Source organism: Ascaphus truei, chromosome 21, assembly GCF_040206685.1.
Source record: "Ascaphus truei isolate aAscTru1 chromosome 21, aAscTru1.hap1, whole genome shotgun sequence".
Lineage (NCBI taxonomy): Eukaryota > Metazoa > Chordata > Amphibia > Anura > Ascaphidae > Ascaphus > Ascaphus truei.
Genome location: NC_134503.1, coordinates 4763816 through 4790654, shown reverse-complemented (window position 1 = coordinate 4790654; position 26839 = coordinate 4763816). Strand labels below are relative to the sequence as shown.

The 26839-nt window shown below is 48.0% G+C and overlaps 2 protein-coding genes across 6 annotated transcripts in view; one reads left to right on the top strand and one right to left on the bottom strand.

Moving 5' to 3' along the window:
- The first annotated feature begins 926 nt into the window (after positions 1–926).
- SH3GLB2 (SH3 domain containing GRB2 like, endophilin B2) lies at positions 927–20363 on the top strand. Of its 4 annotated transcripts, XM_075578617.1 has the most exons (12): positions 927–1082; positions 7575–7716; positions 8133–8261; positions 8872–9005; positions 10083–10175; positions 10698–10709; positions 11909–11971; positions 13152–13175; positions 15095–15184; positions 17076–17176; positions 18258–18462; positions 19188–20363. In XM_075578617.1, the coding sequence occupies exons 1-12, from the start codon at positions 978–980 to the stop codon at positions 19293–19295; spliced, it is 1206 nt and encodes a 401-aa protein (XP_075434732.1). In that variant the 5' UTR covers positions 927–977; the 3' UTR covers positions 19296–20363. The 4 variants fall into 4 exon arrangements, with proteins under 4 accessions (XP_075434732.1, XP_075434733.1, XP_075434734.1 ...); XM_075578618.1 differs by lacking the exon at positions 10698–10709; XM_075578619.1 differs by lacking the exons at positions 10698–10709; positions 11909–11971.
- Positions 20364–20418: 55 nt separating this feature from the next.
- Positions 20419–26839, bottom strand: part of NUP188 (nucleoporin 188) — a 26792-nt gene continuing 20371 nt past the window's right edge. For both annotated transcript variants that reach the window (XM_075578611.1, XM_075578613.1), the window contains exons 34-44: positions 25976–26157; positions 25590–25790; positions 25313–25405; positions 24638–24802; positions 24196–24333; positions 24002–24076; positions 23717–23923; positions 23193–23324; positions 22331–22404; positions 21809–21938; positions 20419–21003 (exon numbers count right to left, since the gene is read on the bottom strand). In XM_075578611.1, the coding sequence (XP_075434726.1) occupies positions 20827–21003; positions 21809–21938; positions 22331–22404; positions 23193–23324; positions 23717–23923; positions 24002–24076; positions 24196–24333; positions 24638–24802; positions 25313–25405; positions 25590–25790; positions 25976–26157 (1574 nt within the window). In that variant the 3' untranslated portion in view covers positions 20419–20826. The remainder of the gene's footprint in view (positions 21004–21808; positions 21939–22330; positions 22405–23192; positions 23325–23716; positions 23924–24001; positions 24077–24195; positions 24334–24637; positions 24803–25312; positions 25406–25589; positions 25791–25975; positions 26158–26839) is intronic.

The window sequence follows — 26839 nt, the reverse complement described above, 5'->3', positions numbered from 1 at the left end:
GGAATTGCTTGGTTATTATTTTAAATACGTACATTTAATAAAATACGGCAAAACAAATCATTTCTATAAGAGAAAAGTACGTTTTTTTTTGACACTCCCAAGAATGAACAGATTAATGCTGTAATCCCGGATAATACAAACAAGAAGGTTATAAAAGGCAACATTAGTACTTTTTGAAAAAGTTTGAACCTAAATCTGTTCTTTTAACCCTAGGGAGAAGGAGCCGCTCAGTAAGTACAGACACTAACTCTGTACAACACTGAGTGTGAAGCAGGGGAACCTAGTTCAATTCCCAGTGTCAGCTCCATGTGACCTTGGGCAAGTCACCTTATCTCCTTGTGCCTCCGGCACCAAAAACATAGATTGTAATCTCAACTGGGCAGGTACTGCATGTATAACATTCATATGTGCTGTGTACTGCACACTATACTGTAGCTGTGATGTGCTCTGAGTTCCATTGGGAGAACAGTGCTATATAAAATAAAGTTATTATTACCATAAGTGGTTATGATGTATTATTAGACACTCTGCTTATTTATAGTAGTATAAATGATTTGCTTTTTTACGTGGATTCCGTGTCCCCGCACCCTTACAAAAAATATCACTATATATAAGTACGGCTGTATTTAAAATTTATTTCAATGACAAAAAAAAATCAGTTTCCTAGCAAACTCTCTGGCACGGCAGGGGTTACGTGAAGGTTTGCAGTTTATGGATCCTGAAGCTGTGGAATGATACTCCTCTCCAGAAATGCTGTATATGCTGCACAGTTAGAGCATGCTGTGGGATAGTGTGATAGAATTAAAAGGCTCAGAAATAAGACATGGACCATTACTTCTCCTTTAAAAAGCCCAAGCAGCTGATCCCAGAAAGCAGGGAGAGTGTTTGATGTGCTCTGGGATTAATTTCCTTCTCCTTCCTTGAGCCTGGCATGTGGGTGGTAAGAGCCTGAAAGAGGGGAGGGAGAGACTCAGCTGATGCTCACAGGCACAGTGCAGTTACACCCTGCTGCTGGCAACATGGATTTCAACGTGAAGAAGCTGGCCTCAGATGCTGGGGTCTTTTTTACCAGGGCTGTGCAGGTGAGACCCCTGAGGGGGCTAAATTGTGTGTACCCCAGGGATCTGCCCTACAGCCCCCACCGCCTCCCTCTGCAGCATCCTCACACAGCTGAGGCTTTCTGGTGCTTAGTATCCCTCCATCTTTGCTGCACTGCATGCATGCCACACTGTATCTCTCACTGCATCTCTGCACTGTATCTCTGCACTGTATCTCTGCACTGTATCTCTCACTGTACACGCACTTTAGCTGCTGCACTGTAATACATGGGGCTTGTAGGTATCCGCAAGCTACAGTAAATGCAGGGATTTATTCCTGTTTTTTTATATTTGCAATCCAGTGCCTAAATAGGCTGCAATTTGTATCTTTCACTCTGGCATGTAAAGGGTTAATGTGTTGGGGGTTATTATATTTATATAAAAATAAGCATTTTTTTTCACCTTTTTTTCACCTTAAAAAAAAAAGGGGGCACAAATCTTCTTTTTTTTTTATACACTTTTTGTGAGGGGCTTTGACATCTTGTCTCTGCCAGTAAAGTATTTGTGTGTATGATATATATATAATATATATATATATATATTATATTTCATTCACAGAAAGTGCACGCTCCATGGTGTATTAACATTATACGAATGACTTTTATGCTGGTAATAAAGTGGTACAATATGCACTCACATCCACTAAAAAGATAAAACACTTAAAGTATACGTTGGTAAAATGACCTGCAGTGTGTACTGGCGTCTCCAGCAAGGATACGGTTAATTTGCCTATTGTGTTCAGAGCTAAAAAAAATTAAAAATAAACATAATGTATATATTTCAGTTAATACTGAGAGAGATCTGAGGATTGATTGTTTTCAGTATTAAAGTGTTGGCAGTGAAAGACTGGGTGATTTGTTGCAGCCAGTACAGATGGAGGTCTGTTCTGGGCCCTGCTTATCATCCCTGGGCAGTCCCGTGCAATGTTCGTTCAGGTCTTGGGGCACAGTCCGGGCTGTTCCAGCTGCAATTCTTCCTGTTGTCAATAATCTGCTTTCCACAGCTCCTATTCTCATTATTTGCTCTTTTATCAGTTCTATCTTTTTTATGTTTTGTAAGGGTATTACAAAGAATTGATGCGCATGCTCTCTCTTTAGAGCAAGATGTCATAGCAGGAATTGGGTTAATTCCAGGGGCAATCCAAGATGTGTTCTCTCTGCCAGCCTGTGTGCGTGTGTACACCATGGAAAATATAAAAATGACTTGGCAAACAGTGCACAATGCTTGTGTTAGCAGTCACACATAGCTGGAGACACAATTCTGCAAATATCCCGTCCTCCTCCTTCATTTCTACATGATGAAACCCTGCTCCGATTTGTGAAGTACAGATTACATATGCATTATATATATATATATATATATATATATATATATATACACACACACACACACACACACACACACACACACACACACACACACACACACACACACACACACACACACCACCTGTTGTTTGTGTTTATTTTTTGTTTTTCTTCTATCATTTCATTTTTTTTGCCTTGTTTTGGAATTGATCTCTTGCTTCCCGCACTTACTTAGGGCGCGTTGATTTAAGAATTAATTCTATTTTAATAAGAATATTCCTGAGAGATTAAAGTGACGTATTTGACCAGGGGTGAATAACGACAAAGGAGGACAACAATATTGTGTGTGACGTGAAGGGGAAGAAATCCACGTTGGCTGTGTGTGTGTGCAATGCATGAGCTCCCCTGTATATACTCAGGATCTTCAGCCAGACAAGTCTCCCTGTAATATGCCATCAAGTTGTCTTACTCGGGAAGATTAGGTGAATAGATTGAACATCTTCCTGAGCAAGGCGAAGACGGCTCCACCCACCGCATATCAAATAGGGTTCTTGGGATAACTGTGGTATATTACACTGACAAGATTGGGTGTTCCTAAAACCTATTGGGGTTTGTATATATTTGGGAATCCTAATCACTTCTCGGCTCCTCACTAATTATGACCTAGGTCAGGGGTGCTCCACTCCAGTCTCCCCCTCCCACCCCCCCATAGGTCTGGTTTTCAGGATATCCCTGCTTCAGCACAGGTTGCTCAATCAGAGGCTCAGTCAAAGACTGAGACTCTGAGTCATCTGTGCTGAAGCAGGGACTGATTGAACCACCTGTGCTGAAGCAGGGACTGATTGAGCCATGTGTGCTGAAGCTGGGATATCTTGAAAACCTGACCTGTTGGAGGGGGGGGGGTGCTTGAGGACTGGAGTTGAGCCCCCTTGATGTGGGGTACTCACAGAAATAAGATCTTAAAAGAAGTTACGTTTTGCAACAGTAAAATTGGGGAACACTTCTTGGGACTGCAGTAAAAGCCAGTTATTTATTCATTGTTCACTGGCCCCATATGTCACGGTCGTCGTTTGGACTGGGAAGCTGGACCAATTCACTGAACACATTCCTGCGTATCGGTGAGAACCGGATCTTGTTTTTCTTATGCAAGTCAGTGCGTTTGCAGGTTTCAATAACCAGATATGGGTTAAAATGTTTCACTAGCACGTTATCATCGTACATGTTTGTTTCCCATTTATACAGAATGGTGATGCACTTGTGATACACACACACACACTGTGTGTGTGTGTGTGTGTGTGTGTACGTACACACCGGTGAGCACGTGACTTGTATATGTGACATGGTTTAATACATACAGCTATCTAGCGGATATTTTCTCCTCTGCAGGGTCCCTCAAATGAGTGATATCTCCTGTCGCGATACAACCTTAAATCGCTGCCACTACCAAGGATAAAGAAAAGTCTTACCGCCAAGGGCCGTAGTCCCCGTTTACTAAGAAAAATATGTAACTAAGATACATCTATTGTAGGAAAATGCAGTTATTCTCAAAAATGTACAAAGTTCAACAAGAGCCCAAAGCAGTAGTTATTCTGTTTTTAGATTTAATATACAAAAATAGTACCGTGCTTTCGTTTACAGAAAAAATAATGTTACAAGAAACATACAGTACAATATATGCAGACAGTTTCATTAAAAATAATGGTGAAAACAAACATTAATTCCTAAGACATCATCACGTTTTAGGTTTCTCAGAGGGTCTTGAGTTGGAAATATGAGAATTCACGTGTCTTGTTGTCACAGACCATTCCCTCGGAGGAATCCTAAATTCATATTTCCTATGCATGGTGTTTATCCTTAAAACTCCTGCATTGAAAAGTGAGTAAGCCCACCTTCTGGGGCGCCCCGAATTCTCCCTCGTCAATCTCCCAGCAGTCCTGTCCTTGGGCGGTAAGCAGGTAAAGCCCCACCTAATGGCAGCATGTCTCGGGGGGGCGGCAAGAGGAGAAGCGTAGCAGAAATCCTGCTTTTACTTATTTTTTTTTTTTTTATGGTTCTAGGATTGAAGCAGTGCGTCTCCGGAGCTGGACCGCGTTAATGTCCGCTCCGGGTCCTCCTGCTTTCCGAGATACTTTCCTCCTGTAGGGGGTGCCGGTATCTCCTGCAGGTTTAAATGTCACGCGGGCCAATAGGAAGCACACATCATCCTTTGTGTTTTCCTATTGGTCTGCGCGACCGGGACATTTAAACTGGAGCAGGAGATACCGGCACCTTTTTTTCGGAGGGAAATATCTTGGGAAGCAGGGGTGCCCTGAGCTGAAATGAACATGGTTGAGCTCTGAAGACCCCTGCTTCCCACTTAGGGGGATATAATGTATATGTATATATTTTATTTTTGGGGGGAGCAGCCTTAATAGATCTTGCCTAGGGACACGCCTGATCTCCAGTGGCACCTTTTTTAAGGCTGAGTCCATACAGCCTTCGACCACGGGGAGGCGTGCGCACACGTGACGGCACCCGCGTGAAACGGGAGCGTTTTGTGGACATGCTGTTGGGGGCGTGTCTGTGACGTCACGGAGCTGGTTCGCCCGCATTGGGTGAACCGCTCACATGACATGCCCGTCGCGCCGAGGAATCGGTTTGAACTGATTCCGCGCGCCCCCTCCTGCTGTCGCACGCGCGATCAATGCCTTAAGGCAATGTGATCGCACTGTGCCAGCCAATGCGCGGTCTTCGGCAGCATGGACGCCGCCTAAGGCTTGGGGAGAGGAAATCGCATTTCTTTTGAATTAAACAATGCGTATAGAAACGCTCTCCTAAGTTTTATTACTATAATATTGCTTTCCAATGAGTTTGTCGCAGGCAAAGAGCCTTTTTTCTACGGCGTTAATGCTAAGCTTGAGCGACAAATGAATATCTGTCCCTCACAATCGTGGATTGTTTAGCATCATTTAACTTGTCTAATTACAAATATATATAGATTTTGTTATTCTTGTAAATCGTATCAAATCCACGATTTTATATCTAGTAAACGTACACAGACACATGGCATGTTTTCTTGGCCACACCCTCTGGCGTTCCCAGATCCTTTTTAGGAATGTCTTTTTAAAGTACATTGAAAGGACTTGTGCTTATTTCCACTGTTAACAAGAGTTGTAAATCTAGAGTTGAATCACCCCACAATCCCGGAGCAGGTCACCTTTTAGATAACCCCACTTTTAGACAAAGCCACAAAACCCAGCCCAGAGCCCTGACCACAACAAAAACACATGTATTTTTAAACTTGCAACTCAAGTTAGACCTATTGTGTGCCAGGTTATTAAAACACTTAATATTTTAATGGCCTTATCATGACATTCAGTATATAATAATGGCATACGCAGAGCAGTGATGCCCTTGTGATATACAGTAGATTCTATATACAAATACATCAAAATAATTTTAACAGGGTTTTTGGATAGGTACATGGGAATCCATTGAAAATGTGGAATAAAAAAAACAAAAGAAAAGTAGGTACATTACTAATGTTTCAGAGTAATTGATGAAATTACTGAGAGAGAGAAAGGGCCCAGTACTTCTTATCCATTCCATCTCTGTGTGCGTCCGTCCGTCCCACATCTGCACTCACTGGGACAGAATGCAGGATGTAGCAGCAACTCTGAGCTCTATCCTGTTTTATGAAGTTTCTGTAGGGCGATAAATATATGCCAGGGGAACAGCTGGGAGAGGAGACCTCTCAATCCGATCTTCCATTTACCTAAACGAAAGCCTTATTTTCTGCACTGAGATAATGCTAGTGCAGTCAGCACCACTACATTTCTTCCCCCATACATTCATCCACACTTTGTGTGTCTCTCTCCTTCTTCTTTCTCCCCTCTCTCTTTCGTGTGTGTGTGTGTGTGTGTGTGTGTGTGTTGAGCCAGACTTGGCATTGCATTATTAATCGGTATAGCAGCAGGAAAGCAGGTCAAAGTACCCTGGCGGTGAGTCACTGCGTAAAGCACAAACATGAGGTCTGTGGGTGGATGGGTGACAGTCGCCAGTAGGAATGGGGTGCCTGTCCCCCATCCCTGGGCTTGGATTAGGTGCCTTTTAACCTCTAGGGCTGGAAGGCTGCAAGGATATACAGTATTGGTAGCTTAATTGCCTGTCGCCTTTAGTGTCCCATTGGTACCCGAATGGGGCCGAAGCATCTGTGCTTCCATTGTACAGTAATGGTATGCAGGCCTGTGCTAATTTAAAATGCGTTTATCATCCCTCCAGCAAGAGAGGAGATATTGATATTCTGCTACTACAAATCTGCATTTTATTATACACCCCCACAACCTCATCGACTGATCCACAGACATGTGTTAACCTTTTCATGGCTCGGTTCCTTTCGTGTCCTACCCCCAAAGTAACTCAATTAAGCGCAATAAAATCTTGCCCCTCGGGACATCGGGTCTTGGGTTGTTGCCAAAGCTTTGCACAGGGATGTGTTACCGGCTCCCTGGGTATCGAAGAAGTGTAATAAACCACAGAAGCCAATGTGAGGGGAGGAGGAAAATTCACATATCTGGGGTCCCAACTCCAGGCCACCAACAGGCAAGGTTTTCAGGATATTCCAGCTTCAGCACAGGTGGCTCAGTCTTTGACTGAGCCACCTGTGCTGAAGCAGGGATAATCTGGTCGGTTGGTGGCCTGTAAGGACTGGAGTTGTCCGCCACTGCTCTACTCTTTTACTAACCTTCACTGCCAGATGGGCCAGCAAGCCATACTCTGCTGTCCCCACCCGCACAGAAACGGCAGCAAGATTGGAGATGTCTACATACATTCTGTGATTGGAAGGTGGAGACACAGTGACGGTGACGCCAAGCTAGCTACTTCCATGTCGTCATGACATTGGGGTCCAAGTCTCCAGATTATATACAAGTGCAGGACTATTGTGACTCAAAACGCTTTGGGGAAAACAAGGATTGGATCCAAATCTCCCGGTGACCTAATCCAGCCGCCATTAATGTTGTTCTGCGAATGCGCGTTTCAAAGGCCCGGTGCTGGGCTTGTAACTCTCCTTTGCTGCCTGATGGTTCCATAAAATGACGTGTTTTCCACCTGTGCTAGGCAAACGGGTGGTATTGTAGCCATATATCTGATCCTGCGCTCATCTTCTCTCCCGTTTTTCATTCTACTCCAGTTCACGGAGGAGAAGTTTGGTCAAGCAGAGAAGACCGAGTTGGACGCTCATTTTGAGAACCTCCTGTCCAGAGCGGACGGCACAAAGAACTGGACCGAGAAGATTCTGCGGCAGACGGAGGTCCTCCTGCAACCCAACCCTAGTGAGTGGCGGGCCAGAGGAACAGCGAGAAAGAGGGGTGGATCTAACGTCCATGTGATGGCAGTGAAAGGGTTAAACTATTTTCGAACAACTTGGATTGTAAGCTCTTTGGGGCAGACACTCCCTTTGCCTTATGTTCTAATTTGCTTGTTGCTGTTACCCCATAATTTGTACTTTTTTATTTTGCCCTGTGTGGTCCTTTTGCATACTAGGCATCCAATAGTCTCCAGACCAAACCTTTTTAAATACAATCATGTGGGGATATACCTCTTGTCAGGAGAGAGCAGTTATGGGGTCATGAGCAGAAAGGGTATCTTAGAAAATGTTCGATGGAGGAGGCAGATGCTGTGTACTGCTGGTACTCTGCTTTGGGCTTCCTGGCCCTGCCAGGCTCTGGTAATGTTCTACTTCCTGCAGGTGCCCGGGTGGAAGAGTTCTTGTATGAGAAGCTGGACCGGAAGGTCCCTTCTCGGGTCACCACTGGAGAGCTCCTGGGTCAGTATATGACTGAAGCTGCCAATGACTTTGGATCAGGATCACCCTACGGTGAGTGATGGGAACTGTTCTCCTGCCTGTAAGAACCAGACTCCCAACAGAGGCTCGGCCTCCAATTCCACTGCCAGGATCTTAGATTATTAAGTTATCCCCCGCTGTGACTACGTACAACCGAGTGTCTTTCACAGCTACGAGCAATCTTTGCCCCGCTCACTCTGCTCGCTAACTATTGGTATCTTTTAACACTGGTGAACTGTCCAGTTGAACACCTTCCAAATGCCTTGACTTGTGTGATCTAGAACCCTCTTGCTGTCTGTACCCATGATAATGGGACGGAGCAGACACGGTGCCTGGAAAACCGGCTATTCCCTGATCCTCCCTCCCACATTCTCTATACACGTCTCCGTTTCTGGCTTGGACAATGCAGGTTATAAGAGTCATGTGGCTGTAATTGGAGCCTGTGGGCAGACAGTATCCCTGCTTTAATTGCATCGTGCTCTCTCTGTCCGCTCTGTTGCCTTTTAATCCGATTCTATCTCTATTGCAAACATTACAACACGTGCTCCCCCTTCCCCCCCACCCGCCCTTCCCCCCCCACCCCCCCCACCCCCCCCTCCCTCACTCCCCATTCCCACCTTTCTAATTTTATATACAATCCCAGGACAAACGCTGATCAAAGTTGGAGAAACGCAGAAGCGCTTAGGAGTTGCAGAACGAGACTTCATCCATTCGTCCTCTATTAACTTCCTCACCCCGCTGCGCAACTTCCTGGAAGGGGATTGGAGAACTATTTCTGTAAGTTAGCGCATGGCACAGTGTCTATCACCCTGCAGTGACCACGGTGGCTATAACAGTCTGCCACAGTCAGCCTGGTCGATGAGAGAGATCTTCTGTCATTGTCCCTGTATTACAGGAGATGCAGACTCGTTTTGGTCCCGTCTATAACTTCAATGTAATGGGCCATATCAGCAGTCCCTTGTTTTGGGTGGTGGATGCTATATGGGACTGTAGGACATTTATCCTGCTGTGGGTATGGAGAAGTGCGGATGTAATGGGCCATAGGCGCTCTTTATTACCCTGTGAATGGAAATACAGACTTGATGGACTGTAGGTCCCTTCAGTCTGTCACTACCGCCACAATAGAACAATAGACTCGCTTCACCTCTCCATGCTCCGCCAAGTGTATCAGCTGTTATCTGCAATGTAAGCCAGGAAACGGCAGCATTATCCAGGATGTAAACCAAATGAATGCAGGCCCTAACACTAAAACTGTGAACCCTTCCTTTCACCTCCTGTATGAGGGGAAGCAACTGCAATGAGTCTTGTCCCTTCAGCAAGATGCCAGAACCTCCCAAGTTAAAAAGGTGGGGAGGGGTGAGCTCTGGGGGGAGGTGCCACCTACCTCCATTTAACTGTTACCAGTCAGGCTCACTGTAGTTGCTTCCCCTCATACAGAGGTAACAGGAAGGGTTCACAGTTTTAGTGTTAGGACCTGCATTCATTTTGGTTATACCTTGACGTTTGGTATGCAGGCTTACAACGCTTTGGCCAAAGGGTTTAACTAAATAACCAAGTAATTACTATCATTATTATTGAAGTATTTAAACTTTATACTTATTACCATATATGTTTTGTCAATTTGATGTAGCATTAGGCACCCCTGTCTTTTGTATACATTTGCCACGCTCAGTAGCACTAATTTTGGCATAAATATATATTCATGATGTGGTAGATGTAGGGGTTTCAGCGTGTGTGTGTGTGTGTGTGTGTGTGTGTGTGTGTTACCCAGGATGTGCTTGAGGACACCACTTGTACTTTTTTCCCATTTATAAAACGACTGCAAATCAGTAAGTGCCTGTTGCCGTTTTGCAGAAGGAGAGGAGAATCCTGGAGAACCGCCGCTTGGATTTGGACTCCAGCAAAGCCCGACTGAAGAAAGCCAAGGCGGCTGAGGCCAAAGCAGCGGTAACCGCTCTGCTACCATCACTGCGCTTTACCGGGGGGGAGGGTTGAGTGCGCATGTCTCGGAGGGAGGAATGCTGCTAGAGCCATGAACCTCTCCCATTGCACATGTCATCATGGGCTGTTTGGAGTCTGTGCCCCGTAATTACCCCATCCATGCTCAGGGGAGTGCAGCGGCACTATGGGAATACAGAGCATGAAGTGGCAATAACACAAAGGAGGTCATTATAAGGACAGATGCTCAGCTGCTGGGTGTGCATTGTATTCCCACCGGCACAGGGCCATATAACCCTTCACTGACCGAGGAGCCAGCTCCTCATTGCAGAGCTGCCAGAGAAGGGGCTATACATGGCAGAAATGGCCATAGATTTGGGAGTTGCGTCACCCTATCCTCTCCGCCCCAGCACTTGTGTTTCGGGGTATCGCTATGTTTAGCTGCTGTTGACCTCCCTCTGTTTTATTTTTGTGTTACCCTCACTAACCTTGTGGTGTTTTGTTTGTTTTTTCGTTCTGTAATTTGCTCAGTTCGAGGGGGATGTGAGTATTTGTTGCTGAGGTCGCTGCTGTGAAATTTTTAGTTTATTTGGCTTTTATTTTTCTCTAAACGCACTTCACTGCCTCAGTCCCAAACATCATTCAGTCTGTTACCCCTTCGGCCGAAGCCCTGTGCATGGGGCTGTAGTCTCTGAACTTCTTACACCTTCTATCCCTTTCACAACGTTCCCCTTGGATTTTAAACATTTCCCGTAGTGTGTGATTGGAGTTTGTTTTGCATCGTGCTCTGCAAGGAGTCCTTATCTTGCATGTATGGGGGATCCATGTTGTAATGGTAAAGGTTAAGCTCCATAGACTTATGCTGTTCCGGTGGAACGTCCGTTCCTAAAAAGAATCCCTTTGTTACCATAAGGCCCCGTAGGGCATTGCTAATGGGTAAAAACCAGTCTAGGATTTTAACATTGAACTTTCCTTGATTTCATAAAGTTATTTTCACCCATGTGGGCTTGTATATCATAAGGTAACCCGCGCCTGGAGAGTATTATAAATGTTTTTTTTCTAACAATATATATAGTATGAGTACCCCCTTACTGGGACCTGCAGCCCCCCCATTACAAGCAATGTATTTGCTGTTGGGTTCGCACCTTGTCACCTTGCGCTCTCGCCCTCTGCATGCAGCACTTGTTTGCATTATGTTTTTGCATTCTGTTTTGGCAATCTGCATTGCAACTAATTTAATCTCCTGGATATGCTTTTATATTAAACTGGTTCCTGTGCTGGGTCCCAGTGTGCGAGAGAGACAGGGCTGCTTCAGCAAAGGTGAAACACACCAATGACATGTTGTTGGCCTCTCTGCATTGGGTTTTCTGGCTAGAATGATCACCTTTTTTAACGTTCATTTACAGACGATGGTTCCACTTACGATTTGGGGTTCCTTCTCTCCTCTGGAGATCTCTTTGCTGGTGGTGACTTATTTAGGGTTTGAGCATCTGTTACCCCCTCTATGGCAGTGAGACCAATACTCTACAGGCCTCCCCCAGTGTATGTCTGATGAGCCTGGGTTGGGTCCCTTCCCCCAGGACATGTTTAGGAGAACTTTCCCTATTCTGTCACTCTTCTTCTCTGCTCCCTCTTTCCCATCCATGTTTTGTTTTTTTTGTTTTTTCCTTGTGTGCTTTTTTTTTTTGTTTTGTTTTCTCACTCATGTTCGCCCTGCATGACATGAGCTCTGTTCCCCGCAGGCTTTGCCTGATTTTATGGCGACCCGACCCCGTAACTACGTACTGTCGGCCAGTGCGTCAGCGGTAAGATCAATTTCCCCCTCCTCGGCCCTTTGTCGGTTCACAAGCCTGAGTCCAGATACTTTGTACAGTAAAGTGCAGTCGGAGTTCTTGTTCTGCACCCTATAACTCCTTTACCATGAGGCACCCCCTTATCTCACCAGTCCCTAGAAACCGTTTCTCTATAGTGTGAATTCCAGTCCTCTCGCTATGTTAACCGGTCACTGCAGAATCTGTATCACAAAGATATTAATCCTTGATGTTACCAGGGAGCAAACCACAAAGCCTACATTATAACGTCACTTTGGGGATGAGTGTATCCTAGGGTTCAGGGTTAAGCTTTTAAAGCTGGTGAACTGTTTGATTCACCCCATACTTCGGATACTATAAGTGTATGTGGCCCAATCTGTTGGGAAGACCAGGCACTAGTACAGTAGATTAGTGCTGGTATTTCTGGTACTATAACACTACAGCTATTGAAAAAGTGCATGTTTGCAAGAGTAAAATAAGGCTATAATATCTTTAGTACTTTCAGCTTGGCACAGCGGGGTCCAGGAGATCGAGTATTTGGGTGCAGTTGTCTGTGTACATCTACAGGTCTCCCTTGCTCTCCTGCCTGTTGTGCTGTCCACGAGTTTTCCCATTCCATTGTCACCTCCCCACCCCACCCCTAATTTCTTCCTACCTTGATACAAATCCTCAATGGGATGGGTTCCATGGGGAAGCAAGTTTTCTAGTGGTAAACACCAACTGCATCTCCATGCTCCATCACCGCTAAACCATGCAACCTCCCCACTCCCTCCCCCCACGTTGCAGGACAGGAGAAGGGCTCTAGGAGCGGGACTGATTTTTTTTTGCGGAGAGATGATCTGCTTCCCTCCCCATTTAGATCCTTCGCAAGGGAATTGGGTTTGGAGCAATGTTCTGCAGCTTTTAGCAGGGGAGGAATCGTAGAGCAATGTTCTGCAGCTTTGTGGTTGATGAGTATGTAGAGGGTTTTGGGAAGGAATTGCTGGCAACAGATAGCGGGCAAATAGTTGGGAATAAATTGTACCCCTGAAGTCCTGGCTACTTCAGCCCCCCTCCCCTACGCCTGCCTCTCCCCTCCTGCTCCCTGTGTATGAAGCATCACTTGTTGTTGTGTTTTTGTTGAGTTGCCTCGACGTGTCTCGGACTCATCTCTCCTGTTACTCTGTGACCGCAGCTTTGGAGTGACGAGGTGGACAAGGTAAGCCAGCTACAAACAGCACAGGAATAACCTTGCACCCTACACATCACACACTCGCTTTCATCCCACCTCCAGAAAGATGCATCATTAGCCTTAGGGAGGCAGCGGTCGCCTGGACAAATGCACAGGCTTCTAGGTTTCACACCTGCCTCTCACACTCCCAATGGTGTGCCCAAGTAAGGGGAATTCAAGTGAGTCTGTCGCACTGTTTATGACACACACTTGTTTGGCTTACAATGGTATTTATCCTTTTTTCTATCACCTTGGGAGATCGCTGAGCAAAAACATGCCACCCCCATACCCACACCCAATCACACCCCCATACCTACACCCACACCCACATATTACAGATCTGAGAAGGGGAGTTGGGACTGGTTGTGTAGCACCGGATTGGAGAGCACACGCTGTTTCTTGTTTGCAGTCTACCTTTCTCTGTCTATTGTTTCTGTCTTTAGCCAATTTCCACCCCCCCCCCCCCCAATCGCTCTCAAGCATTACCCTCCCCCCACAGAAACGAACAGAAGAGGGGCGGGGGAAGCACATACCAAAAGATTAAATATTAGTGTTAAGATATGAGGGAATTGACACACACACACACACACACACACACAATTTAAGGTGGGATAAAAATACCTTCAGCGATTTAGTAGGGAAATATGTCAAGGAACCAAGAACATGGAAAAATGCCTTTTCTGGAACCGGGTCATAGGCCTCCTCAGCATGCTGGAAAGATGTTTTCCCCGTGGTAGAGAAGACTGTAGTCCCGTTCATTTGAATCGGACTGCACTCTTCTCACAGGGAAGAAAACTTCCCCGGATGTTGAGGAGGGGCCTTGGTGTATTCACACCAGTGGGACACGTACATAGGGGTGCCAGGTGTCCAGCATTGAATCTGACTGCCCTGTATTTGGACACTCTGTCCAGTAAAAAATTTAGAGGTAATAGTGTGTGTGTGTGTGTGTGTGTGTGTGTGTGTGTGTGTGTGTGTGTGTGTGTGTGTGTGTGTGTGTGTGTGTGTGTGTGTGTGTGTCTCTGGACATAGTGACCGTACCGGCTTGGGGGGGCTACGAGATTTCCCCGAGCAGGGCTTTTGGTAGGGGGCTGGCCAGCTTCCTCCATCCTGATTGGCTGCTGCTGGGTAATGGAATTTAGGAGCCTGGGGGTGGGGCCAAGGAGAGGAGTAAACAGCATGGAGCGGTGTGTGTGTGTGTATCTCCAGTGCGTCGCACCTTTCACCATTGTGTCCAGTATTTGTTGGAGATGCCATCTGGCCGCCCTACACGTACGAGTGACCGGTCAGCATTATCCGCTGCCCCGTGGCCACAGACCACCACAGTTTGAAAAAATAAATACAATTCTCTAATTGCCTGAACAATAGGGACACAGATTAATTTACCTCCTGCGCTGCCAGACAGACCTGCATCCTATTGGTGGCTTCTCGCTGTGCGGGACAATTTTGCAGCCAAGGGGATAAATAAAATGTACCTTAACCCCTTTTTTCACTGCCAAAGAGCCATGCCATGCACTGGCATGTTGGCACCCAAGGGGTTAATGTGCCCTGAGGTCTTTGAAAAGTTTCCTGGCAAAATTTGAATATCTAAGACGGGGAGTGGGCAACTCCGGTCCTCCAAGGGCCACCAACAGGTAAGGTTTTCTGGATATCCCTGCTTCAGCACAGGTGGCTCAGTCTGAGCTATTGATTCAGCCACCTGTGCTGAAGCTGGGACTGATTGTGCCACTTGTGCTGAAGCGGGGATCCCTTGACCTGTCGGTGGCCCTTGAGGACTGGAGTTGGCCACCCCTGATCTCAAACTGCGCCCAGAATCCTTGTACTGGGCCCGGTGGTGGACGTGGCGAAGGGCACAGTGTGTGTAGGCTGGTCCCCATAAAGCCATTAAAGACTTTGTGCGTCTCTTCCAGGCCGAGCATGAGCTGCGAGTGGCACAGACGGAGTTTGACCGCCAGGCGGAAGTGACCCGGCTGCTTCTGGAAGGCATCAGCAGCACCCACGTAAGTAGCGAGCTCGGACTCGAGACCTGCAAGGTAACGGCTACAAGCCATTGTCTCCCCCTTAGTCCGCCCGGCTGCCATGATGCTGCAGACCAAAGATTCACACGGTTGGATCATGTGATCATTTCCACGTTCCACCTCTAAATGAATCGGGTGTTTTCTTCGCCATTTTTGTTTTACGTTAAACAACCTGAATAGCTAAATTCTGCGGGTTGGAGAATCGCGGGAAGCTTTTATTAAAGGGCCCCAAGAATGGGTCTTAGCAAGTGTGGGGCCCTGTACAATACTCCGTCCCGTCCCCCCCTGTTCCATGGGATCACTATTATCAGGACTACCCATGAAATGTGGTCGGGGGCGGATGATCGTGAACACCACATAAAGTATTATATCTTTATATCTCGATCCTCTCCCTCCTCCTCTTCCTCATAGAAAAACATTTCAGTATTGCCAAAGTATGAGTAACGGGTAGGGTACAATGATTACACAGTACATGAGTAACGGGGGTAGGGTATAATGATTACACAGTACATGTATAACAGGGGGTAGGGTATAATGATTACACAGTACATGTATAACAGGAGGTAGGGTATAATGATTACACAGTACATGAGTAACGGGGGTAGGGTATAATGATTACACAGTACATGTATAACAGGAGGTAGGGTATAATGATTACACAGTACATGAGTAACAGGGGGTAGGGTATAATGATTACACAGTACATGAGTAATGGGGTAGGGTATAATGATTACACAGTACATGAATAACGGGGTAGGGTATAATGGTTACACAGTACATGGGTAACAGGGGGCAGGGTATAATGATTACACAGTACATGAGTAACGGGGTAGGGTATAATGATTACACAGTACATGAATAACGGGGTAGGGTATAATGATTACACAGTACATGTATAACAGGAGGTAGGGTATAATGATTACACAGTACATGACTAACAGGGTTAGGGTATAATGATTACATAGCACATGAATAACGGGGTAGGGTATAATGATTACACAGTACATGAATAACGGGGTAGGGTATAATGATTACACAGTACATGAATAACGGGGTAGGGTATAATGATTACACAGTACATGAATAACGGGGTAGGGTATAATGATTACACAGTACATGAATAACGGGGTAGGGTATAATGGTTACACAGTATGTGAATAACAGGGGTAGGGTATAATGGTTACACAGTATGTGAATAACAGGGGGTATGGTATAATGATTACACAGTACATGAATAACGGGGTAGGCTATAATGATTACACAGTACATGAGTAACGGGTAGGGTATAAAGATTACACAGTACATGAGTAACGGGGTAGTGTATAATGATTACGCAGTACATGAATAACGGGGTAGGGTATTATGATTACACAGTACATGAGTAACAGGGGGTAGGGTATAATGATTATGCAGTACATGAATAACAGGGTAGGGTATAATGACTATGGAGATCATTTACTTTTTATCAAGGCAAACTGTGAGGAATCTTTCTAGTGTGAGCCAAGAAGCCCCTGCTGACCCCCTTTTCACCCCCTCCCCTTCGCATTAGTAGGAGTATCCGGTTTAAGCGAGACAGTCCTGTTTATCGGCGCTGACCCTGCGTCCGCTTGTGCGCAAGCGTGCTCGCCGTCTGAGCATACGCAGTCAGAACTTGCCGTTTTTTTTTTTCCTGGGACAAATATGATCACCCTACTTATCCGGGCACTGCCCAGCGATTGGGGGGGGACCCCAGCGAGAAGACCCTGTGTGGCAGCAGAGCGCTTTATAGTGGGCTGGGCTGTGTGTGTTTACCCTGCAGTGTTTGCCCAGTGCAGGAAACGAAGATCCTGGAAAATATAACCATTCTATGCTCTGTTTCTCCTCCCCCCCCCAGGTGAATCACCTGCGCTGTCTGCATGAGTTCGCAGAGGCCCAAGCAACATACTATGCTCAATGCTACCAGTATATGTTGGATCTGCAGAAGCAGCTGGGCAGGTAGGTCCTGCGACTTTACAAGGATATCAAAACGGGAGATATTCCTTTAGTACAGGTTTGTTTTTACCCCAACCATGGTTCCTAGGAACCTTTTGGGTTCCCTGGGCATCTCTAAAGGGTTCCCTACAATTTTTTCAGGTACCGGGTAATTTAAAAATTGAACCAAATATAGAAGAATTGACAATGCATCTGATCTCAGACGCGCTATTAGAGGGGGTTGGGGATCCTTACAATGCATCTGATCTCAGACGCGCTATTAGAGAGGGTTGGGGTTCCTTACAATGCATCTGATCTCAGACGCGCTATTAGAGAGGGTTGGGGTTCCTTACAATGCATCTGATCTCAGACGCGCTATTAGAGAGGGTTGGGGTTCCTTACAATGCATCTGATCTCAGACGCGCTATTAGAGGGGGTTGGGGTTCTGCAGAATCTCACAATATAAGTACAGTATAGGGTTCCTTAACCAAACAAAAGTTGGAAACCACTGCTCTAGTATATTTTCTACTACAAAGTAACAGTGCAACATTAAGCTGCCACCAGCCCTGTATTAAAGCATATTTTGGTCCCCACTTCCCCAGAAGGGAAAACACTGATTATTTATAATGGGTTAAACATTGTCACAACAATAATACAAAGACGGCCAATACACCTGCTGGACTCCCCCATGCATTTCAGGAATTCAAAGCTTTTGGGTGTTTTCCCATTTTTTTTAATATCCGGCAGGAATGATCAACTCCCAGTCCTCCAAAGGCAACCAACAGGTCAGGTTTTCAGGATATCCCTGCTCGAAGACTGAGCCACCTGTGCTGAGGCTGGGATATCCTGAAAACCTGACCTGTTGGTGGCCCTTGAGAACTGCAGAAGATGACCACCTCTGATATACAGCACTGCCTATTCCCGCAGTATATAATGTGTTCACGCTGTCTCTCCCATTCTCTCCCTGTGCTGCCTGTTCCAGGGGAGAGGTGTAAGTATATATGTATTGTTGGGCTACTTGGGGTTTGGAAGTACCTCACATTTTTGGCTGTAACCCTGTGTTTTGTTTTTGGTTTTTGTTTTTCTTTCATCATACGACACACAGATTTCCTGCTACCTCCCCGCCCCTCAACACCTCCCCTCTCCCAGCGGCCGCTCTCCCCGTGCTCCAAGCAGTCAGCCCCAATCCCGGGGAGGGGACCCTGAATCCGTCCGAGGTGAAACCGCCGGCCAGCGGCACCCGGAAGGCACGAGTGCTGTATGATTATGAAGCGGCCGATAGCAGCGAGCTGGCGCTCATGGCAGACGAGGTGAGCACCTGACGGCACATACAGAGCACGCCGAAGGGAAGTCCTGCGTGTTACATGCGTGTGGGCCCGCCAGGTTATGTCACATTAAGCAGAGGCGCGTGTAGTTTATCCTCGTTTTGCACACCCCTGCAGTGTGAATAAGACCCTTCTCCATAGCCTGTGCTGTCAATCTGCATATGAACTGTACTACTTGGCAGCATCTGTCTGCCGCCCGTTTAACCCAATGTGTTCCAGGCTCATCTGGCCAGTGAACTATAATTTTTGGGTCCCCCTCCAAAAATCCTTTAATGGTCCCGTCCCTCACATTTCTGGCTCAATTCCCCCCCTCCCCATACCATTCTCCCTTCCCCTCCTCACACCCCACCTTTTTCGCCTTGTGGGACGGGGGGGGCGAGGCCTCCTGTCCCGCAACAAACTGCCACTGGTCAGACGGGCCCCTCCCGGCTCTTTGCAGTACTGTAGTTATGGCCCTGTGTCTGGCAGTGAAAGGGTTATGTAAGAAAGGGGGCAAAACAGAGACCCCAAAAAAGTTACAGCATTCATTCTAACTGCGAAGTGTCACTTTAACCCTTTTGCTGCCAGAATGGTGGGTGACATTGCTGTGGACGATAGTAGCAGAGTGCTGCTGGAAGGCCCTGCCCGCTTCTTTCAGTGAAACATGTTCCTGGTCTCCGCATCATCCCCCTCACTGCTGCTTTTCTTTGCACTTTTCTTTTTTTTTATAGTTGATTACGGTTTACAGTCTTCCGGGCATGGACCCCGACTGGCTAGTGGGCGAGAGAGGGAACCAGAAGGGCAAGGTACCCGTTACTTACCTGGAACTCCTCAGTTAAAACCCCCCAACACACAGAATGTCTCAACAAGCCAATCGCCCCGGAGGGTCGATCCATTGCTCTGAAGCTGCTGCGGCTTCTGATCCCTTCTCCATTCCTCAGAACGAAGGTGCACACTCCATGTGCCCGTCAGTGGGTTCACCCCTTTTTTAGTGCTATAGGGACCTGCCCTGTTGATGGTCCTGCCAGCACTGCGGGGAGGGTTTAAATATCTTCACTGCTGAATGTTTTATTTAACTCTTTTTTTGCTGCTGCTGAAGGAGCAGCTTGTGTGTGTTACCGTGACCAAATCTGCTTGCACTAACATTAGTCCAAGAGCTATGTCATCTCATGTGGCAGCCAGGCTCTGCACAATCACTGCACTGCGGGCAGAGACAGCAGCCAGGAAGTGGCTGTGTGAAGCTTTATCCCATCCTGACGCTTAAACTGCATCATGCATTGTTTGTGCCGAGTATTTAGTCCTACCCCCTTCACAAGACCCTATGTCACGGGTTAAGAGGCAGGGGCACACATGGTTTGGGGGGGGGGGCTACTGAAGGCTCAGCGAGTTGTAATATGTTCTACCACTGAAGCAGGCAAACTGTTGCTTAAACACCCCTCGCCCACGCATGTTTGTGACTAGGGCAGCAAATACAATCATGGATTGTTCACTTCCCCCCCCCCCCCCCCCCCCTTTTTTTTTTTAAGACAGGAATATGCTCTAGTGAAGGAATAACCCGTGTGTCCAACCATCCCTAAAATGTAGTATGTGATGTCGCAGGTTGCTGCTTGGCGGTCCTGCCTTTGCCCCAGAAGTTCACTTTTAGTCCAACAATGGAACGGAGTCGGGGTTTAACCCTTTAGGTGCCAAGGAAGCCAGCAGTGTGTTGCTCGCCACTTTGGCATTTGAAGGGTAATAGAACAGTCTCCTGCACTCAGACCGTGGCAGGATCGCTATAGTGAAGGAACATCTTAGAGCGTCCATCGCATACAACAAGTCCGATAACTTTACGTTTCTTTACGAGTGTTATTTATTGCCTGTGTGTTTTGAATAGATGTTAATAAATGTAAGTCATTCTTGCACCATCAGAGACGGCTCTGTGTGTTACTGAAGCAGCAAAGTATGGGAATAAAAACAAAACAGGACTTGTAAACCTTTTTATTTTTTTTGTATAAATAGGATGTAGTTTCAAAAAAATATGCAATTGCCTCCAAAAACCCCTAACTGCTAACAAAGAACAACAGGCAAATTAAAAATGCAAATACTGCATTCTCCGTCACGGAGCAACAGCAAGAAGTCCCAGCTCCGATCCCACAAACCTGTGCTGGAGTTCCAATGTGTGTACGTGAGGGCAGCGGGATGAATTGCAGTGACAGGAGGAGGATGCCATGTGTCCTTGTTGGTGGGTGCTGGCAAAGCATGTGATGTGACAGTACTTGGTGGTCCCCATGTGCAGCTTTAAACTCGCAGGCCTGACCTGTGAGGGAAGAGCCCGAAGATGCGATGCACGGTGACAGAAGCGCTCCCCAGTGCGGGAGAGGTGAATGCTCCTTATCGCTGTACATGTCGTACAAATGCTTGTATCAGCTGGATTAGGGGCTCCTGTGCTTCAGGGACCACCTTTGCAGCTGTTGCAGCCTTGGGTTGGGGGGAAGGCAGAACACCCCCAGCGGGGGAGGCGGGACCCCCTCTACGGAAGTAACGTGACAGGCTGGAGAGAAGCGTGCTCTGAAATGAGACATAATGAGAAGTTTGTGTGTGCGTGTGTTTCTTTGGTGTACATTTGTATGATGCGTCAGGCGAGCGTGCTTTATGGGTGTGAGAGCAGGGGAAGGAGGGAGAATTGCAAATGGTGTTTACTTCAAATCTCGTGTGGATTCCAAGGGGTGCCACCGCATATACTTGCCCTGGGACACACCAGGGCTGGCTTAACAGTATTATAGGCCCCCCCGGGCAAAGCCGTGCACTGGGTCCTGCCTACACAACCACTCACAGGGATAAAAATGTACATTATCCATAAAATAAACTTCTATTTATTGGTACCTCCAACAAAACTGTTAATTGCCTCCCGCAAATCCCTTACAATATTCTGCTTCCATAACATTGCAAGCAATAAAAACTGCGACATTTCTCTGGCGAATGCAGACACGCCAACTCTCCGCGACAAGTCGTCATTTTTCGACCGAGTTAGCGGGAGATTTGAATGTTGAGGCGGGTGATCGGAAAATTAGTGGTAAATTCAGGTCTGCATAGATTAGCGTGGGGCCCCCAAGTGCCCATACGTTGAGATGGCACTGGGACCCACCATTCAGTAATTCTGCCCCTTTTTCAGAGGTTACATTTAACTGGTATCTCAAAGAAATAATGAGGGTATTAGTAGAAAATAGGCTTTAAAGGGTTTTACACACTGGATGAATTTGTAATAAATAAAATTGCTCTACGTGCTTTTGGATAAAGCGTGGCACCGTGAGTGTGTCCATAACACACTGATAGTGACCACGTTAAAGAAGGCGTAGAGACACAGGGGACTCACCAGCTCAGAGCTGAGCTCCTGCTTCATGCGCTGCTTGTCCCGGGGGTGAACGGACGGGTCCCGCAGGTAACGGACGGCTTGTGAGATCAGCAGGTAAAAACAGTTCTCCATTGTGAACAGCAGCAGAGACCTGGGGAAGGAACACAGCATAGATTGCCTCTGCGTTCACATGGGAGTGACAGCACGGAGCAAAGTGCACACACTGCCATTTTCAAACCTTCCCGTGAGATATGACACAGTTTTCTCAGAGATGGGAAATAAAACTCAGCGGACCCTGCACAGAGAGCGTGGGCAGCCGCCGCGCAGGGTACGGGGGGGCAGCCGCCGCGCAGGGTACGGGGGGGGCAGCCGCCGCGCAGGGTACGGGGGGGGCAGCCGCCGCGCAGGGTACGGGGGGGGCAGCCGCCGCGCAGGGTACGGGGGGGGCAGCCGCCGCGCAGGGTACGGGGGGGGGCAGCCGCCGCGCAGGGTACGGGGGGGGCAGCCGCCGCGCAGGGTACGGGGGGCAGCCGCCACACTCACTTGAGATTCTTGTTCTCTCCCGTTGGGGTGGAGAAGCCCAGAGCTTGTGAGGGAGGGTCTCTCTTCTTATCCATCTGTAGGAGAGAAAAAACAAGGACAGTCGCATATAATCTTCTAGGCCATAGTGGTCCTTCAGGACGAGTTGGGAACCTATCAGGACAGGTTAACGCTATCCTCGCAATAGCACCGGTGCAAATCAATCAGTTTGAGTGAACCACCTGTGCTCAAGCATGGATATCCTTAAAACCTGGCCTGTTAGTGGTCCTTGGACTCGGAACCGCTGTTCTAGGCAACATTAAAAGGAATCTCTCCCTTACAGAACTTCTTTCACAGACAAATGGGGCATGTTTAAATGCACGGAGCAGAACAGTTCTGGGATAGACTTGATGGGTAGACTAATTAGCGGCACTTTGTGGTGGTTATGCGGTGAGAATGCATGTGCACAGTATGCAGTGATATGTTGCAATACATGGTAGTAGACGAGGAGTTTACAGATGCGACAGATCAAATTAGGACTAGGGTGCACGGGTCAAATTATGTGTTGGAAAGAGAGAGGGACCACAGGGAGTTTGTCCAGATTTGGGATTCCTAAAGAAATAACCATAATATGAAGATAAAAAGTAATTTAAACTTGGCTGCAAAAGTCCAGTACCGCCAGATGAGTGGTGCAAACACGCCAACGATACGGGAACGGAAAGAGCAAAATCTGGGCCCAGATATGAAGAGGAATGTATTCAGATCATCGCCACTTCTCCGATTTGAATACATTCCTCTTTTTATATCTGGGCCCAAGCTTTTGCTTGTCCTTCCTCTTCCTATAAAAGTCAGAGAACCCCTAGATGGCTCCCCCAGGCAGCCTCACCTCTCCCAGCATGCTCAGCGTCACGTTCACCGTAGCCAGAAGGGTCCCAAACGAGGGCGCGACCTCGGAATCAAACGCCGGCGTTGTGAAATTCAATGCGAAGAGCTGGTTATACTGGGCCAGGTCGAGCGGCTGCCGATGGGTGAAAGAAAGCAAGGTCACCCTCGCACGCTGACCCGGATGTGATCATGCAGCCCAAGCCACATCAAACCTCTTTGCAGCAAGGGTGGCTTAACGCAGGGGTGCGCAAAGTGGGGTGCGCAATGGTTACAGAGGCCCCTGCGCTCTTCCCGGAGGCATTTAAATACAATGCGAAAGCCGCTGTAACCCTCTCTTACCTTGGCTCAAACGGCTTCCGGTGACGCATCGCCATGGCAACGTGGCGTCAGAACGCCAGAGCCAAGGTAAGGGGAGGGCGCGCAAGGAAGGGGGGGAGGGGGGACAGCCGGCAAGGGGAAAAAATTGCACACCCCTGGCTTAACATACGTGCTGCAGGCTCCCCTGGCAGTGCAAGGGTTACTTACCTGGACCTGGAGGATCTGGCAGAGGTCAGGGGTGAAAGGTCGTAGGGCCGCCAGTGTCTTGCTAAGGATCTTCAGGAGGCTGTGCTGCACGGTGCGCAGATCTCTCCTCTCCAGGGCCTCGGTCTCTGGGGTCGGCTGCTTGGAGGGAGTGTGGGGAGCTCGCTGCACCCGTGGGGTGGCTGTGGTCACAGGGTCCCCGTTCTTAATCTGAAGAGAGGGTGACTGAGTGTGAGAGGCATGGGACGGGGGGGGAGGGGTCATCACCAATCATATACTGCCACTCACCTGTAAGTAGTGCTGGAGCACCTTGCGGCTGTGCAAGAGGGAGGTGCAGGACTGACACAGGTAACACAGGTGTACCTACAGACAGGGACAGACAAGGTGGAACCTGGTAAGAACCCAGGGGCAGGGAAGTAACAACGCTACATGTACATCACAGGCTGCGAATGGTCCCAGTCTCCCAGCATTGCTGCCCTCACCTGGATATCCTTCATTAACTGGGGTAGGTGGAAGTGCAATTCCTTGGTAAAGTTGGAGAGCTGCAGCAGGAACCCTACAGTATGGTCAGCCTCTTCCAGGCAGGCCAGACTCTGCACTGTGCGCACTGCGCTCAGGCACTGGGGAGACACAGAGACCGGTGATGCAGGCCTGTAACAATGCAGGGTCATGTGCAATGTGTATATAAACAGAGGGGGAATGGCGGTGGGGGGGTGCAGAGGGAATACTACTGTAGTTATGCCTCGGATTAATTGTTTGATGACCCAACTCCTGCCCAATGTTCAAAACGGACAGCCTTAGTGAAGGAACGAATGATATTGGTAATGCAATGTATGAAACACGCGCGCGCGCGCACACACACACACGCACGCGCGCGCGCGCACACACACGCGCACACACACACGCGCGCGCGCACACACGCACCTGCAGGATCCGATCTTGGTGAACCCCCACAAAGTCCAGCGCCTCTGTCAGGAAGTTGTATCGCAATGTTTTCAGCAGGCGCTCCATGAGCGACACCGTCAGGCGGTACACACCGGGCCAGGAGGGGGCGTCCAGGGCTTTGCGGGAGGAGAGCGCTGGCTGTGCCTAAGCGAGACAAGCAAAACAGACTGCTGCAGATCCAAAATACTTTGTCCATAAGGGTACAAGCTGCCTTCATTGCTACACACCAGGGGCCAACACACGGGCAGAACCCCAAGGACAAGAAGTTACCCGTGCAAACACTTTGATATAAGAGAGGGGTGGGGCAACTCCAGTCCTCAAGGGCCACCAACAGGTCAGGTTTTCAGGATATCCCTGCTTCAGCACAAGTGGCTCAATTGAGCCACCTGTGCTAAAGCTGGGAATGATTGAGCCACCTATGCTGAAGCAGGGATATCCTGAAAACCTGACCTGTTGGAGGCCCTTGATGACAGGAGTTGCCCGCCCCTCCTACACAGTGCAACTGCCAGACCAACAGGCAGCTCATGAACTCAAGCAGACAGGTTTCCTGTCTCACAGATCAGCAGGAGGAACAGAAGATACAATAACCAAGATAATCTCGGCAGCAGAGCTCTGCAAGGGATGGGGGGGGGGTTGGCAACAAAAGTATCTTACCGTGGTGACCCCATTGGCACTCAGCTGGTACACGCTGAGCAGAGGTAAGCACACTGTCTGTGTGATGCCAGCTCCTGCCATGGCTGCTGCTCCCTGCAAGACACAAGTGGGAACATCAATCTGTGAGCAGCGCCTTCCCTCCTAAACACCCCACCGCAGAGGGACAACCGAGGCATTTTGGGGTTCGAATCCTTCGGCTCCCTACATCTCCCCTTCGGAAGAAACATGGTAACCCAGTTGCTACCGGCGGTTATGACGAGCGAGGTGACCATCTGACCTGCTGAGTTTTGGCCAATGTGAGCAGCAGGTGGAGTGTGGCTTCGCAGAAGTGGAGGCTCTGCTTGACCCGCAGGCTGACCTCCAGAGCACTGAAAAGCATGGGAAGCACAGGCAGCTTCCTCATCACTTGCAGCCATTGGTCACCATCTTCATCTGCCTCGCACAGCTCCTTGGCCAAGTGAAGCCCCAGCACACACACCTAGGAGGTTGAAGCAGATACTGTTACCACGAGTCAGGCAGAACAATGTCCCATCTCTCCGTTACCTTCCCCGCCCCGGTTCCTCTCTTTATAGCAGTAGGGATAACGGGGTACACAGGCAGCATGATACACCATTAGAAACACAGTGGAGATGGAAGAAAGCAGGTGGGTGCTTCACCGCTCACCCCATCACGCTGGTCCTTCTGCCTGGGACGGGGCGTATCATCGGTCTCCATGCTGTCCTTGTCTTCAACCCCATCTGCTGCCAACAGCCTGTGACGTGTTTGATCGACGAGCGACGCCACCTCGTCCTGCAGAGTCCTGCACACGCTGAGCACCAGCTGCTGGTACTGAGGAATCTCGCCGGCTGTAGGAGGCGGGCACGGTTACTTAGGAGCAGTATCTAACGCCCCCACTAATGCGATCAGAGTCTAGCTGTAAAGAACGCATAGTCCTTCAACTACCGTCACTGATATTACCGTCCGTCACTGATATTACCGTCCGTCACTGATATTACCGTCCGTCACTGATATTACCGTCCGTCACTGATATTACCGTCCGTCACTGATATTACCGTCCGTCACTGATATTACCGTCCGTCACTGATATTACCGTCCGTCACTGATATTACCGTCCGTCACTGATATTACCGTCCGTCACTGATATTACCGTCCGTCACTGATATTACCGTCCGTCACTGATATTACCGTCCGTCACTGATATCACGATCACTGATATTACCCTATTTCTATTTTCTCATTAACTTCCCCAGAAACCTAAAAAGCTCATTGTTTAATAGATGGGGGATTTGTGACCTAAGTTAGACATTCATACTAAAGGTTTGATGCATTTTATCACATGTTAAATAAGTTATGGTGGGTAACAAAAGTGACAAAAACCCTCCACCCTACAGTGTATAGCAAATGAAAATACTCCCTGTGAGCACATTCACGACCCAGACAGGTCTGCCGCCCTGCCCTTCCCCATTATCCGTTAGCATACAGTGCTTTCACTGCAGCCAGGGATTCTTGTCACTTTGTGCTTCTTGT

Excerpts from the sequence above, each read along its gene's own strand:
- SH3GLB2 (XM_075578617.1), top strand. The coding sequence starts at position 978 with ATGCTCACAGGCACAGTGCAGTTACACCCTGCTGCTGGCAACATGGAT. Across the intron at positions 15,185-17,075 it reads AAGGCATCAGCAGCACCCAC|GTGAATCACCTGCGCTGTCT; the intron begins GTAAGTAGCGAG and ends TCCCCCCCCCAG. Across the intron at positions 17,177-18,257 it reads CTGCAGAAGCAGCTGGGCAG|ATTTCCTGCTACCTCCCCGC; the intron begins GTAGGTCCTGCG and ends TACGACACACAG.